Source organism: Theropithecus gelada, chromosome 4 (genome assembly GCF_003255815.1).
Source record: "Theropithecus gelada isolate Dixy chromosome 4, Tgel_1.0, whole genome shotgun sequence".
In the NCBI taxonomy this organism is placed as follows: domain Eukaryota; kingdom Metazoa; phylum Chordata; class Mammalia; order Primates; family Cercopithecidae; genus Theropithecus; species Theropithecus gelada.
Genome location: NC_037671.1, coordinates 32,448,699 through 32,464,723, shown reverse-complemented (window position 1 = coordinate 32,464,723; position 16,025 = coordinate 32,448,699). Strand labels below are relative to the sequence as shown.

Here is a 16,025-nt window from a genome sequence, read left to right as displayed (position 1 = left end):
GGTCTCGATCTCCTGACCTCGTGATCCACCCGTCTCGGCCTCCCAAAGTGCTGGGATTACAGGCTTGAGCCACCGCGCCCGGCCTAGATGCTGATGATTAAGAAAGGGATGGGATTTGATCTTGTCCTCAAGGGTACAACCCAGGCCCCTTCTACCCAAGGGTAGAACCCAGGCATCTTCAAAGCCCAGGCTGCTTCAAATCCCAATGTAGTAGCCACTGCTCTACACTGCCTGTGCCCTTTGCATATCTCACTTCTCCATCTCTCTAGAAAGTTGGAGAAAAAGTGAGCAAGTCATGAGGAACAAAGTTATTTATTTGTTCTTCATTCATCTATTTATTCTTTCATTAGTGTATGTGTTAATACATTCCAAACCCAAACAATTATTTGTATGGTCCCCTGTGTGTTACTTGTGGTTTGCCAAGAAGTAGTTGCTAAGCTTTTCCTTGTATGGTTTCTGTGAGGTAAGGAAGGAATGATGTGATTTTTTCCAGTATGTAGAATGTAGTTCCAAGAGGTTAAATAATTTACCTACAGTTATTTAGCCAAACAAGGTTACTGCAAGGTATATGAAGTCTGGTCTCTTGACCCAGTTCATGAGAGAGTTAAAGGAACTATAATTCTTTTTAGCTTTCTTGGAAAAAGAAGGTTGAGTGTTAGGAGGGGTGTGGGTAGGATTGAGTAATGGACTTCAAAAATGTGAAGGATATTTCTGTAGTTTTCAGTCTTCCGAAAGCCCTCTAAGAGGAAGTGAACTGAAAGCACACAAGAATGGCAAGAAGTTAGCACGCTGAAGAAAATTCCTCCTGGTTGGCAAGCAGAGTGAGAAGACTGTGCTATCACCTTTTCTAGAATCTTTCAGAATTGTAGGAGCTGTTAGATCCTCGGTTAACTCTATGAAGAAAGTCAGAAGGATCAGAGAACATCAATGTCACAACTCTTCATTGGAATATCCATGTCTCCCCCTTTACTCTAGCTCTACCTTCCATCCTTTGCCACTCATTATCCAGAGTGTTTATTTGTCAAACTTCTCTGTTTGCAGTTCTGAGCTAGCAACTATACACACTAAGACCATCGGACACAGCTAATCCCTGCTCTAGTCTAGTAGCTTCCGATCTAAGGCAGACACATGGGTATAGTTAAAGATTTTGAATGTACATATGCCCAATCTGACAACAGTAACACAAACCATCCATTCAAGTAGAAGTGTTTGAGCCAGAATTGGATTGCACCCTTTCCCCCCCACCCACACACATTTCAGTTCTTTCCTCATGATTTTTTCCTCCTAAGACATCCCAGGAATTTGTGGAGAAACTAACCAAGCGACTGAAAAGACACCCTGAGGAGACAGGAGGTTTCCAGGAGGCACCGCTGGCCTATGATGCCATCTGGGCCTTGGCATTGGCCCTGAACAAGACATCTGGAGGAGGCGGCCGTTCTGGCGTGCGCCTGGAGGACTTCAACTACAACAACCAGACCATTACCGACCAAATCTACCGGGCAATGAACTCCTCGTCCTTTGAGGGTGTCTCTGTGAGTTACAACTTCCTTCATACTCCCTTGTCTTCCTAACCTCAAGAGAGACTCCCTAGAAGCACCTTCTACAAACATGCATTCTCTGTTTCTCTTAGTTACTTCTTTGCAATAATCAGTCTCCGACCAGAGAAGTAGGGATCTTCAAATTCGAAAAACCCATCAAAGACTAGAGGGAAAAAAAGGATGTATTCCATTTTTTTAAACCCCTCCCCTCATTTCTTTTCAAACTAGTCCAGGTATTCATGAGTCAGATGAGAATTGTAGGATTTTGAAAGACAAAACAGTCTGAAAGGTCATCTTGTTATTCCTTTTAAAATGAAAAGATTAGTTTCCAGAGAGATTTGCTGACTTGCTTAGGCCACACAACCAGAAACCTGCTGGTGTTCTGTCTGGGGATTTTTTCCCATTCAAATCTCATGAGTGAAGCTCCTTCTCCAAAGAATAATGTTTCTAAAATCTAGGGTATGGGCATCTGGGGTATGTCCTATATGCAGGCAAATGCCATAAATAGCATTCATTCAGAGGCTCAATTACATCAAAAACAGAAGGATTTAAAGAGTCCCTGATGTTCTCTTTCACTCCTGCTTTTATCCCCTTTGCCTTCCTCCACATGTTCCTTCCCTCAGGGCCATGTGGTGTTTGATGCCAGTGGCTCTCGGATGGCATGGACGCTTATCGAGCAGCTGCAGGGTGAGTACTGGGGCAGGAGGGGACTGGACATGGGGGCCCGGCTGGGGCTGGGCTGGGATGCCACCTGGGGAAGAATATCACAGACATCACAAGATTGCCCTGGCACCTCCCCACTTCTGCCCTTCTCTTTTAACCCTGTTCATCAAGCTTGTAAATAATAATAATAAAAAGCTTAGCTACAAGTAGATTGATGTCTTTGAGTTGCACTGGTTTTGCTCTCGAAAAGAGGTGTGTAGGCTGGGTGTGGTGGCTCACCCCTGTAATCCCAGCACTTTTGGGAGGCCAAGGCGGGCAGATCATGAGGTCAGGAGTTTGAGACCAACCTGACCAGCATGGTGAAACCCTGTCTCTACCAAAAATACAAAAAAAAAAAAAAAAAAAAAAATTAGCTGGGTGTGGTGGCAGGCGCCTGTAGTCCCAGCTACTTGGGAGACTGAGGCAGGAGAATCACTTGAACCCAGGAGGCAGAGGTTGCAGTGAGCCGAGATCATGCCACTGCACTCCGGCCTGGGTGATAGAGTGAGACTCTGTCTCAAAGAAAAAAGAAAAGAAAAGAGGCGTGTAAATTAAAAACAGCTACTCTCTTTCCCAGTGGCTTCCATTCATTTCACAAATTTCCCCTTGAGTGGCTTGGGTTGAGAGGTTGATGACCTGTCAGTTAGACTCAAGAAAACTAAATCTAGGAGAACTGCTACTTTTTTTTAAGGGAATACGCCAAATTTCCTTGCTGTGTAAACTATCATTTCTAATTTATCTTCAGTCTGTATAGCTTGGCTTTTGTAGATTGTATTTTCTTGAAACTTAGCACACTTAGGTATTTGCAGAACTTCTAGGAGTTAATTTTTCTGCTCCACCCGGCTCTCAGTCTTTTACGGCATGGCCAAGAGAGCTATTTCTTGGCCTCCTGTGAAAAGTTTCTTTCTTCCTTTCTCCCCACCTCCACATCCTCTCAGCTCCTCTTTGTATCCAGGACAAGAGGAAGTGGACTTCAGCCATGGTGAAAGGAGTGTGAGTTGGCTTTTGAAGGAAAAGTTATGGTAACGGAAACAGTTCTAGAACAGAAATCTTAGAAGTGACCAAATTTTACTCAATGGCGCTTTAAGAGGCAGATATAACTTATCCAAGGAATTAAAACCTAAGCCAACGGAAGAGAATGTTCTAAAATTAAAATGAAAGCCACTGGGAAAATAGAGCCTGCCCATCATGAGAGGAAGAATAAGCAGAAATATGTGTAAAGCTTTAGAAGCCAAAATCAAAGTGAGAGACATCTCGCAGAGAGAGGTGTGAGGAATGGAATAGGTGGCAGACATGTTGTGGAGCCTCCTCACTGAAGACTTTTAAACATAGATATTCTTATTTATTTGAGTTGCCTTGGGAACCACCTTATATTGCTTTTAAGTCATGTTGCTGATTCAAGCGACTCGTAGGTCCTTCCAAGCATCCTTTAGGGCCTCAGGTGAAAATAAAATCAGATACAGCCATGCAAAGCTCTGGGGAAGTGGGAAGTTGAAAATGCCTAGGATCAGCTCTTTGGCTCCCTGTGGTCACTCCTTTTATTGTCATCTGCCCAGGTGGCAGCTACAAGAAGATTGGCTACTATGACAGCACGAAGGATGATCTTTCCTGGTCCAAAACAGATAAGTGGATTGGTGAGTGGATCTTGTTTGTATTTTCCTTCAGCCCCTCTGGACAATCAAGGGAAAAAGTCATGCCTTTGAGTGAGGATGGAATGGTGGAGACTATTAGGTTGGTATGTGGCTGGCAGCTGGGCTAGGAGAAAGGGTTAAGTGAGAGTGAATACAACCCCTAAGGCGTGGGTAGGGGAGACTGGTGTATTTGGAGAGGGAATAGGCGGTGGTTATACTATTTTTAATAGTACATTGCTGGGGTAACTGGGGATTAGAGGCAGGGGGTGGGCAGAGGGCGGGAAATGGAAACTCCATTTGGGTTTCCCAGATGTCCTGGTGTCTTGATATATCTGAACCAGCTACTTCAAGCCCAGAGCTGTCTCTTTGTCTCTTTAGTTTAACGGTTGCTTAAACTATGGAGGAGGAGGGAAAACCTCATGTAATTGTCATCTGCCAAAATGTGCTTGTTATTTTTATATGCATTTTTAAAAATTTTCCTATTTTTATGTAATTTTAGAGGTACACATGCAGTTGTGTTACATGAATATATTGCATAGTGGTGAAGTCTGGGCGTTTAGTGCGCCTGTCACCCAAATAGTGTACATTGTACCTAATAGGTAGTACTTCATCCCTCAAAATATACTTTTTAAAGAGGGAAAGTAAGCAGTTATTCTTTGTGTACTTGGCCTTAATGATAGGACATGGGAGAGAAACTGAAGGGGGACAAAAGGAGGGACCTACTGATAAAAGAAAGGCTCCTTGAGAATGAAGGGGAGGCCCAGCCATTGAAGACGGCTGCCATCTGCCCTGCCCAGTGGAAATCTAGTCATTCCCAGCACTGCTGGAGTTTTGCCCTTTTTTTTTTTTTTTACAATTTGAATTTAGGACAGTGTTCTGGGTTGCTATAAATGCTGCATGGCCTAAATTATTCTTTAAAAAAAAAAAAAAACTAAGCAAATTGCAATTAGTTTTTTTGGTGAACTCTGACAAATTTGAACCCGTAATAATAACTGGAAAACATCTTTGGGAATATCACCCTGCCAGGATTAAAATTTCAGATTAGTTTTCCTTCTTTTTTTTTTTTTTTTTTTTTTTGTCTTAAGATTAGGTGTCCACCCTAGATACTTCAAGGCCTTTTTAGCTTTATGATTCAATAATTGTCATTTGAAATTTTGATTTGGGTTATAAGAGACCTTATAACATTTTTTAGTTATCCCCTTCTTTCTCTTCCCATTTTCCTTTGCTGTAAGAAAGACAGAAAAACTTAAAGAACAAACAAAAACAAAGACTACAACTTTGGTGACATGCCTCAGCATTTCCCAACCTATGGACAGACCATTCACTCCATCTTCTCATCTCGTTTCTGGTTGCTTCCTAACGGCCCCAGTGGCACTGAGCATTCTGCCTGCGGTAACCTCTGTTCAGTGCAGTTAGGGCCTCATGTCCCCAGCCAATGACTGAAGTCTGTCAGCAATCTAGTTCTTTGCCCTTTTCTCCTATCCCGTCTTCATTCCTTTGTCCTCCTTCCCTTCTCTTTTCCCTTCCCCTCCTCCTCCCCTGTGCCATGCAGGAGGGTCCCCCCCAGCTGACCAGACCCTGGTCATCAAGACATTCCGCTTCCTGTCACAGAAACTCTTTATCTCCGTCTCGGTTCTCTCCAGCCTGGGCATTGTCCTAGCTGTTGTCTGTCTGTCCTTTAACATCTACAACTCACATGTCCGGTAAGTTTCTCTTCTGACGTTTTCCTTGTCTGCCTCTCTGAGATACTGATCATGTTCCTGGACAGGATGAGAATGAAACCTGTGTAACTCGCTTGGCCATGTATCATGGAGTTTTTCATTCTGACTTGTTAAGAATGAAAACAGGGAAACCAGATATAACCCCCACTCCTACTCCAAAGTAGCTAACTGGAAGGAAAAAGAAAAGAAGAGAAAAAAACAACCTTTGGGGCCAGGTCTCACAGTCTTGGACTCTACATAGATAGCCTGTATTCTAGTGGGAGCCTGTGCTTGGGAAGCCCTCTGCAACTCCATCTTCAGCCCCATGACTGCATTGCTTTGCCTCTCAAGGCTCCACTGTCTTCTCCAATCCTGTCTTCCTTTAGCCCCGGCCCTGAAATTAGGGTCATGCCATTGCATGGTATTTGGAGAGCTCAGCCTCCCTGGAGAAGAGGGGTAATTATCTCTCCCTGTCACCCTCTCCACCTCTGCCCTAGTTATATCCAGAACTCACAGCCCAACCTGAACAACCTGACTGCTGTGGGCTGCTCACTGGCATTAGCTGCTGTCTTCCCCCTGGGGCTGGATGGTTACCACATTGGGAGGAACCAGTTCCCTTTCGTCTGCCAGGTGAGGAGGTGGTGGGCAAATTCCTCACAGAATGTGGCTCTCCCACCCGTCTCAGGAGCGCCTTCCATGATTTATGGTTCTCTGCCTTTCCTCCTCAGCTTTCCCTGACTCTTGTCCCTGTTCTTTCCTTCTAGCATCACCCCTCTGGTCTCTGTTTGGCTCTGTCCCTTCTTTCTGTGCCTGCAGGCCATTTTCATTCTGTAGTTCACTTGTCAGTTCCAAGGTTGCCATGGCAGGCCTTGCAGAGAAGAGGGAGCCATTGAAGGCAAAGGAAGGGGATTTGCTCAAAGGTTTCCTGAACAATGGTTGCTTGTCTGTGGTGTGGGGGCTGAGAATCAGAATTGTGGACCTCCCTTGGGAGCCTCTGTTGGGTTTGGAAGGATGGAAGCAGAGATCAAAACAGACAGCAGAGAGAGTTGGGGGGAAGGGACCACTGCCACACAGGGAGGAGGGGCTCTGGGACTGTTGGTACATGGAAGGTTCTAGTGCTGTGGGGAGAGGCCAGCTTCAACAGTGATAGTTGAGTGGTTCTCTGTTGCACTGGTGGAAACACCCACTCTTTTCTCCTGATCTGCCTGCCTGTCCTTGCTCTCTCTTTTTCCTCTGCTCTGTGCTGTCCTGATCATACATCTGTGCACATGGCATTTCCATGCACATGCACATACAGTTCATCAGGAATCCTCTGTTCCCAGTGAGGCCAGAGTGCAGCTGGAGAAGCAGACAATTAGCTGCAGTGCAGTAGGAGAGGTTCCAGAGTAGAGATCTGCACAGAGTGCTTTGGGGGCAAAGAAGGGAATGCAGCTCACTGTTGGTGTGATTGGGTGGACCTCCGTGAGGAGGTGCATTTGAATACTGAAGGACAAATAGGATTTTATCAGCTAGAGAAATAGGGGAAGGCTACTTCAGGGGCATAGGGAGCATTGTGTGGCTAGAAAATACTTGAAAGAGAGTAGATGAAGAGAAAGTGGGTAGTTCAGCATGGCTGGAGCATGGGGTAGATGCAGGGCTGGGAGATGAGCCTAGCTGGACAGGTGGGTGGGAGCATGTTGTGAAGGGTCTGTGTCACATCCAGAAGTGTTCAGGCTGTAACTTATAGATACTGGGGAGTGGTTGGAGGTTTTTGGCCACTAAAGCCAGGAGGTTTTAGCAAGATCACCTTGGTGGTGTGGAAGTAGAGGGTGGATGGGAGGAACTGTTCAAGGTGGGGAGACTGCCCTCTCCCTGCCGCTCCCCGTCCTGTTAACATTTTCCCATCCTCCCTGTGTCACCATGTGCTCCCTGCCCACACTCCCTTAGGGTTCTGCCCATCCTTACTGAAGTCCCTGCTACTAGCCTACCCTATTCTGCCTGTGCCCTCTCTTCTTTTCTAGGCCCGCCTCTGGCTCCTGGGCCTGGGCTTTAGTCTGGGCTATGGCTCCATGTTCACCAAGATTTGGTGGGTCCACACGGTCTTCACAAAGAAGGAAGAAAAGAAGGAGTGGAGAAAGGTGAGTTGCTGCCCAATCCTTAGTCCCCAGATCCTTGGCTCCTGGGGCACAGAGCATTTTTGCCTGATGTGCCTGTTCTCCCCACATATTTATCCAGACTCTGGAACCCTGGAAGCTGTATGCCACAGTGGGCCTGCTGGTGGGCATGGATGTCCTCACTCTCGCCATCTGGCAGATTGTGGACCCTTTGCATCGAACCATTGAGGTACCGCTGGAGAGGAGGTGCTGTGGTCAGGAGAATGAGCAGGGCTCAGTGGCCATCAGGGCCCGGGGTTGTGTGTGGTCTTGAGGGATGAAGCTACTTGGTGAGACTGCCTTCCTCATATCGGAAGCTCTTCCTTTCCCTCCTAGAAGGAGCCCCTCATAGGCCTCCAGATTCTGAAGAAAGAAAGATTCCTCCAGATAACTGAAGAAAGGAAGGGGTGGGGATCTGGGAAGGGTGTGTAGAACTTCCAGGCATCAGGGAAAGTGGGGAACAAGCACCTGCAAGGGTTCAGGAAAACATTCTCAGGCCTGGAGTGAGATTTGGCATCAGCATTGAGGGTCTCATAGGAGAACAGCTGGAAGCCAGAGAAGCATTGAGGAGAGGAGGGGAGGCTGGCAACCATCTTTCTTGTGACCTTGTTTCTCCCCTAGACATTTGCCAAGGAAGAACCAAAGGAAGATATCGACGTCTCTATTCTGCCCCAGCTGGAGCATTGCAGCTCCAGGAAGATGAATACATGGCTTGGTGTGTGGGATATGGGCAGAGGAGGGCAGGGATGCACAAAGGCAGGAGGGAAGGCAAGGGCAGAGGGCTTGGAGGGAGAGGGGTCTTTGGAAGAGGAGGTAGAGAGCGTCTCAACCCAGTTTGAACACCCTACTCTTTGTTATTGCACTAATCTTTTCTGAGAATAGGGGAGAGTTGCTCTTTTGCTATGAGGAGCTTAGGGCCCAAAGCACAGATGAAGAACTTGTGTTCAGCAGAGGGACAAGTGAGGGTAATCCACCGCCAGACCCGACGTTATCTTCTAGATCCCCCTTGGCCTTACTAACATTGTTCGATTCATGGTCACAAATGGCAAACCTACCCTCTGCCTGGAAAACCACCTTCCCCACTGGAGGGTAAGGGTGAGGCATGTGTGGCCCAGACTGGCCTATTTCTAGATATTCAGCAAGCTCTTGCCTGACTGACAGCAGCTCGCCACCATTGCCTTCCTGTGTGAATCCCAGGAAAAAGTGATGAGGTCTGGGCAAGTTGGGTGGACATAGCGGGTGGGGGATACAGGGTGAGGTTTGCTAGGTCAGAGGGGCTGGATTGGAGAGGAGGGCCCCCTTTCCATTGCAGAGTAGGTGAAGGGCAGAGAGGGGACGGGGATTCAGTGAGGAGCGTTGTGGTCCTTGTTGCTCAAGTGACTCTCTCCTGCCATTCTAGGCATTTTCTATGGTTACAAGGGACTGCTGCTGCTGCTGGGAATCTTCCTTGCTTATGAGACCAAGAGTGTGTCCACTGAGAAGATCAATGACCACCGGGCTGTAGGCATGGCTATCTACAATGTGGCCGTGAGCATTGACCCCCTGGCATTGACCCTGTGGGTTGACCACCACAGCCCAGATGTGATGGACTAGGAAGAATCAATGCTAGATCTGGGATCGGTTGCTTAGGAGTCTTAAAAAGTTTGTTAATTCTTCAGATTTACAAAGCACTTTACAGTTTACTAAGCTCACTGTAGACATTGTATCATTAATCTTACAGCTACCCAATGAAGTAGATATTAGTATCCCTACTTTATAGGTGAGGAAACAAAAACACAGAGAAGTTAAATTGCTTGTCTCTGGTTGATGGACTGGACTCTGTTGACATTTCCTACCAGGGACCGACTCTGGAGGACCTGGAATGTGTGCATAGAGATCCTGGGAGTTCCTGCCTTGAGGGGAGTGGTCAACCAAGAGTGAAAACTGGTTTGGGACAGTTTGAGATTTTTCTCAATCTGTATTTCAGGATGATCCTGAATTTGGATCCTTTTCAAAGGGAAAGTTCACCAGGAAACTGCATAGGCTCCCTTCCATGGGAAGTAAACTCTGGATCTTGTCTGAGCCTGCAGACCTGAGACTCCCTCAATGTGTCTTTCCCTCTAGGTCCTGTGCCTCATCACCGCTCCTGTCACCATGATTCTGTCCAGCCAGCAGGATGCAGCCTTTGCCTTTGCCTCTCTTGCCATAGTTTTCTCTTCCTATATTACTCTTGTTGTGCTCTTTGTGCCCAAGGTGAGGTTCTATTTTTTCTCTCACCCTCTTTAGTCCCATGTTCCCTCCCTCCCTCCTTCCTACAGTACTGAGTTCCTCTGCCCTTCCATTCACCCTCCTTTCACTCCTCCCCTTGTTTGGGCCCAACTCTCTTTAGCATTCTTTCCACCTCCAACTTTCCATCAGCCATTCACTAGTACAGTCACTGCTGGGCCACCCCACACCCAAACATTTGCCCCCAGATGCGCAGGCTGATCACCCGAGGGGAATGGCAGTCGGAGGCGCAGGACACCATGAAGACAGGGTCATCGACCAACAACAATGAGGAGGAGAAGTCCCGGCTGTTGGAGAAGGAGAACCGCGAACTGGAAAAGATCATTGCTGAGGTGCGGGGGTGGGTGTCGGGGGGGGTGTTGGAGTGGTGGGTCCAGGAGGCTTGTGTCTTAGCTCGGGTTGTCTGAAGCCAAACCTGAGGTACAGAGTCAGATGTTCTTGGTTCATGGAGGGAGGGTCCTTAGGAGAACAACCTGTAAGGAGTGAGTGGAGCAGGATAGGGGAGGGGAAAGGGCTGAGCAAGATTCTGTCTCAGGCAAAATCCAGTGTTGGCCTGACAGGTGGAGGGGCTCTGGAGTGGGAGCTATGTGGTTGACTCAGCCTCCTTAAGGCAAGAGGATGGCTGTTGGCTGTGGGTGGCAACTGAAGAGAGGCAGCAGTGAGCCTCTAGTAGTCAACACTCACAGCAGCTGGGTGTCGCATGCAGCCCCAGCATAAAGGACCTGGGCAGGCGTTCACTGTGCCCCAGGCTGTCATTAGGGGCTGGTGCAATGCCAAAGAGAGGGATGTTCCAACTGGGTTGACACAAATCTCTCTGATTTATTGGAAGCTCTGTGCACTGACTTTTCTCTCCTTCCACACTTTTTCCTTTTGTTTTTAAATTCTCTCTTATTTTCCTGATCTCATTTTTTTATTGGTATCCCCATTATGTTCTCTGGCTTTTCTTGTTCTATTTTTATTTCTCCTTTTAATTTCTTCTGTCCACTTACCCTATGTCCTCCCCCCTACATTTTTCTGTGCCCTTCCTCTCTTTCCCTCCTCCCCACCCCTTCATCACCTCCTCTTCCCCTACTCTCCCAATTGTGCTTCTTCCTCCAGAAAGAGGAACGTGTCTCTGAACTGCGCCATCAACTCCAGTCTCGGCAGCAGCTCCGCTCCCGGCGCCACCCGCCGACACCCCCAGACCCCTCTGGGGGCCTGCCCAGGGGACCCCCTGAGCCCCCCGACCGGCTTAGCTGTGATGGGAGTCGAGTGCATTTGCTTTATAAGTGAGGGCAGGGTGAGGGAGGACAGGCCAGTAGGGGGCGGGAAAGGGAGATGGGGAAGGGCAGGGGACTCAGGAAGCAGGGGGTCCCCATCCCCAGCTGGGAAGAACATGCTATCCAATCTCATCTCTTGTAAATACATGTCCCCCTGTGAGTCCTGGGCTGATTTGGGTCTCTCATACCTCTGGGAAACAGACCTTTTTCTCTCTTACTGCTTCATGTAATTTTGTATCACCTCTTCACAATTTAGTTTGTACCTGGCTTGAAGCTGCTCACTGCTCACGCGCTGCCTCCTCAGCAGCCTCACTGCATCTTTCTCTTCCCATGCAACACCGTTTTCTAGTTACCACGGCAACCCCTGCAGCTCCTCTGCCTTTGTGCTCTGTTCCTGTCCAGCAGAGGTCTCCCCACAAGTGCTCTTTCCACCCCAAAGGGGCCTCTCCTTTTCTCCACTGTCATAGTCTCTATCTTACTTGCCCTTCCACACTTTCTCACATTTGTCTCCCCCTGAATTTTGCTTCCTTTGGGGGCTCATTCTTTTCGCCAAGGCTCACATGCTCCTTGCCTCTGCTCTTTGTGCACTCACGCTCAGCACACATGCATCCTCCCCTCTCCTGCGTGTGCCCACTGAACATGCTCGTGTGCACCGCGTTTTTCCCATGTGCTCTCTTCATGTTCAGTCACATGTGCTCTCAGGCGCCCTGCATTCACAGCTACGTGTGCCCCACTCACGGTTATGGGTCTGCCCTTGAGCGTGTTTGGGTAGGCATGTGCAATTTGTCTAGCATGCTGAGTCATGTCTTTCCTGTTTGCACACATCCATGTACTTTCCCTTGTACCCTCCATGTACCTTGTGTACTTTCTTCCCTTAAATCATGGTATTCTTCTAACAGAGCCGTATGCACCCTACCCTGCACATTGTTACGCACTTTTCCCCAATTCATGTCTGGTGGGGCCATCCACACCCTCTCCTCATCGCAGAATCTCCATTTCTGCTCAGACTCCCCCCATCTCCATTGCATTCATGTACCACCCTCAGTCTACACTCATAATCATCTTCTCCCAAGACTGCTCCCTTTTGTTTTGTGTTTTTTTTGAGGGGAATTAAGGAAAAATAAGTGGGGGCAGGTTTGGAGGCTGCTTCCTGTGGATAGTTGATGAGAATTCTGACTAAAGGAAGGCACCCTTGACTGTTGGGATAGACAGATGGACCTACGGGGCGGGAGGTGGCGTCCCTTTCACACTGTGGTGTCTCTTGGGGAAGGATCTCCCCGAATCTCAATAAACCAGTGAACAGTGTGACTCGGCACCTTGCACTCTTCCTGTGAACAGAATGGGCTTCAATCCAAGAAGGAAGGCTCAGAGGACTCCAAGTTCATGAAAAGGCACTGAAGCAGAGGGTGAAAAGAGGTGTTTTATTAATCCATTGAGGGCTTAGCAGAATAAAGCAGGACATGATTAAGTCTGAGATTAGTGAGTGAGGACACTACTGGTTAAAAGTGTGGGCTCTGGAGTCAGACTGCCAGGGCATCAGATCCAACCACATGCAAACATTTTCTTAGTCTCTATTCCCCATGTCATCATCTATAAAAGTGAGAATAACAATAATATACATTTCTCCATATGTTGGGTACAAAGACTATATAAATTGTGCATTCAGGTGCCTAGGATAGCCCTTGGGCCATGGTATATGTTGCGTGAATGTTAGCCTCTGTCCCTGCTGTTTAATGAGTTCCTCGACAGTAGTGGGCATGAATTGGGAGCCTGGAGCAAGTGCCCAAGCGTCCCCTCTAGGGACGCTCCTTCCCAGGAACTAAGAACAGTAAAAGAATGATGATTGCTGGAAGGTAATGGATGAGATGGCCACTGAGTGCTTCCAACCTTAAACATCTTTGTCTAGGAACTCTCAGCATTTTGGAAATAATTTGCTATCAAAATGAAAAAAATTTTGAATGGACAAGGGCCAAAACACTTGCCTGAGACTTTAAACATTTTTTTGTGTCGTCTTGGAGAGTGCTTTTTTGAAGCTCAACTTTTCTTTTACTTTGGCACTGATTTTTAAAATGATTCTCAGATTTTTGTAAGATAGCTGCAAGGGTTGGATGGGCCCTGTCATTCATTGACCTGTTAAGTGCCAATTTCTGAACTTCCACTAAAGCATGGGGTGGTGAATCTTAGACTAGTACTTGAAAAACGTTCCACTGTGATTATCCACCTGGGACCAGTTGGACTTAATTTGAGTCTCTCTTCTTCCCACAGTGGAATATCCTCTAGGAAAAGAGAAGAAGCCAATGGAGTAGATAAGCCTGCAGTGTGGAAAATGAATAGTTGGCATCAGAACAACAGCAGGAGGCTGGGCGCGGTGGCTCACGCCTGTAATCCCAGCACTTTGGGAGGCTGAGATGGGTGGATCACGAGGTCAGGAGTTCAAGACAAGCCTGGCCGAGATAGTGAAACCCTGTCTCTAGTAAAAATACAGAAATTAGCTGGGCATGATGGTGGGCGCCTGTAATCCCAGCTGCTCCAGAGGCTGAGGCAGATAATTGCTTGAACCCAGGAGACAGAGGTTGCAGTGAGTTTGTGCCACTGCACTCCAGCCTGGGTGACAGAGTGAAACTCCATCTCAAAAAAAAAAAAAAAAAAGAAAGAAAGAAAGAAAAGAAACAGTAGCAGGAGCTATAGAATAGCCATGGGTAGAACCTAAAAGACCCAAATTATCATCTCAAACTTGGATTGCACTTAGGTGGGCTATAAATTATAAACAAAGGGTGAACAGTTCTACTGGGGCCAAAGGTGAGCCAGACACTGCTAGCAGGAGTGCAGGAGTCTCAAGCCAGATGGTGGGACTAGCAGAGTGCCCAGTACAAAGGGATGGGAAGGAGTGAGATTGAGGATATTATAAAGGTACTTAGAAGAGAACTTGTAAGATTTTTACTGGCCAAATTTAAAACATGACAGCACTGTTTTTCATACAGGCCTCCTACTAATAAGAAAAACAATTTTGAGATAACTGCTTGTTTGAGTTCACAGTTAATATTCCTGATGATTAAGATCAGTTGCAAAAGTACATCTGTCAATGCTCATCTACAATCAGATTTCATGTATTCATTTTTGAAAGTGCCTTTTCAGGGAGAAAGGTGCTATTGATTAGCACTAATACTAATTATTAAGGTATTAATTATATATAATTACAATGAGATATATACACACACACACACACATATATATATACACACACACACACTCTCAATGATATTTAATTAATGTATAATTGTACCCCAAGAGGCGCAAAGGAGATGTGTTGCCAGGTGGAGAGGCTACCACTTGGCAGTTCTGGGAGGACTTGCTCCCTGGGCTCTGTGAGGCATGCTTTGCGTTTCCAGCCCTGCCTTAGTCAGGGTAGGGTTCAGATCACTTTCTGACTTTGGAATGTCCTGGAATGTAGACTGCCTGCAGGCTTCCATGTCCCATGCTTTTCCCTGACTTAGCCTGTTGCCTCCCTGCCCTCCTGTTGGTTGTCTACCAGTGGAGAGCATTTTGTGTGCACTTGGTTGCTACATTAGTTGGGTTATCTTCAGCAAGTGTTGATGGTGAGTTGCTGTGTCAGGTGCTTTGCTTGGCACTGAGGCAAAATGGGGAGTAAGATGGCTTTCAAGGGTTGTACCTTCTTGACATGGGAAGATGACCAGTGAGCAGAAAAGCAAATAAATGAGATCACTTAAGAGAGCAACCAGGAGTGTTAGGCATCTCACAACCATTAGCTCTGGTGTGAAGGACAACTCTAAAAGCGAGGGAATTGTGTGTCATTTTCTGGGGTCACAGAGCTACTAAGGAGCAAAGCAAGCATTCAAACTGCATATATTATCTATTGCCACAAAACCTGTTACCCTAAATGGCTTCAGACAACAATAATCATTTATTATCATGGTTTTTGTGGGCTAGAAATTCAGATAGGGTATGGTGGGGAGGGTTCACCCTGCTCCATAGCATCTGGAAGGTCAGAAATCTGGGGGCTGTTGTTGTCCAAAAGATCCTTCACTCAGCGTCTAATGGGGGTGTTGGCTGTTGGCAGAGACCTCAGCGAGGGCTGTCAGCTGAAACCCCTACACATGGCCTTTCCATGTGGCCTGGTATTCCTCATGACCTAATGACAGTTCCAAAGGCAAGTGGAGGCAGTTGTAGAGAGCCAGCCAGGTGTAAGCTGTATTTATTTATTTTTCCTCACAAAGCCTTGAAAGTCACATAGCATCACTTCTGAGATAATCCACTGGTCCAAGCAGTCGCAAGGCCATGCCTAGGTTCAGGAGAGGAAACACTTCACCTCTTAGTGGGACGAGCGTAAGTCACACTGTAAAGAGAACATGTGGAATTGGACAAATGTGTGTTGCAGGCTGCTTTGGTAAAAGCATCTGGTCTGCCTGCTGCAAAGCCAGTGTTCACTTCATCTTACCACGTTCTTTGTCCGCCCTCTGAGCTGAACACCCTATCCTTGTATATTTGCTGTCATGCAGCCTCTTACTAGGCCCTAGATTCCTCTGGATGCTTTGGGGCCAGCTGTGATCTCACCCCAGCAGAAAATGGGAAGTGTTGACGATGGTCCTGCCAATTGCTTCTCCCACAGTCCTTGGTAACTTTAGGATACCCTGGATAGGCAACATTTTGTTTATCCACTCAGGCTTTTGAAGCAGGTAATTCTGTGACTTTGCCCTTGAGGGAATCTATCACTTGACATGAAGCTACCGTAAGGTAGGCAAAAGTTATGTGCAGATTTTCGTGTGTGTGTGGGGTTGGC

At 47.1% G+C, this 16,025-nt stretch overlaps 1 protein-coding gene across 4 annotated transcripts in view; it reads left to right on the top strand.

Moving 5' to 3' along the window:
* The window catches only part of GABBR1 (gamma-aminobutyric acid type B receptor subunit 1), a 31,983-nt gene extending 17,963 nt beyond the window's left edge, over positions 1 to 14,020 (top strand). For 2 of the 4 annotated variants that reach the window (XM_025381722.1, XM_025381724.1), the window contains 12 exons: positions 1,290 to 1,532; positions 2,162 to 2,225; positions 3,797 to 3,874; positions 5,424 to 5,574; positions 6,069 to 6,201; positions 7,572 to 7,688; positions 7,786 to 7,893; positions 8,325 to 8,418; positions 9,103 to 9,230; positions 9,807 to 9,935; positions 10,157 to 10,300; positions 11,067 to 12,535. In XM_025381722.1, the coding sequence (XP_025237507.1) occupies positions 1,290 to 1,532; positions 2,162 to 2,225; positions 3,797 to 3,874; positions 5,424 to 5,574; positions 6,069 to 6,201; positions 7,572 to 7,688; positions 7,786 to 7,893; positions 8,325 to 8,418; positions 9,103 to 9,230; positions 9,807 to 9,935; positions 10,157 to 10,300; positions 11,067 to 11,240 (1,563 nt within the window). In that variant the 3' untranslated portion in view covers positions 11,241 to 12,535. Of the gene's footprint in view, positions 1 to 1,289; positions 1,533 to 2,161; positions 2,226 to 3,796; positions 3,875 to 5,423; positions 5,575 to 6,068; positions 6,202 to 7,571; positions 7,689 to 7,785; positions 7,894 to 8,324; positions 8,419 to 9,102; positions 9,231 to 9,806; positions 9,936 to 10,156; positions 10,301 to 11,066; positions 12,541 to 13,492 lie in introns of those variants that run through there. The other 2 variants (XM_025381721.1, XM_025381720.1) reach the window with 2 other exon arrangements.
* The last annotated feature ends 2,005 nt before the right edge of the window (positions 14,021 to 16,025 follow it).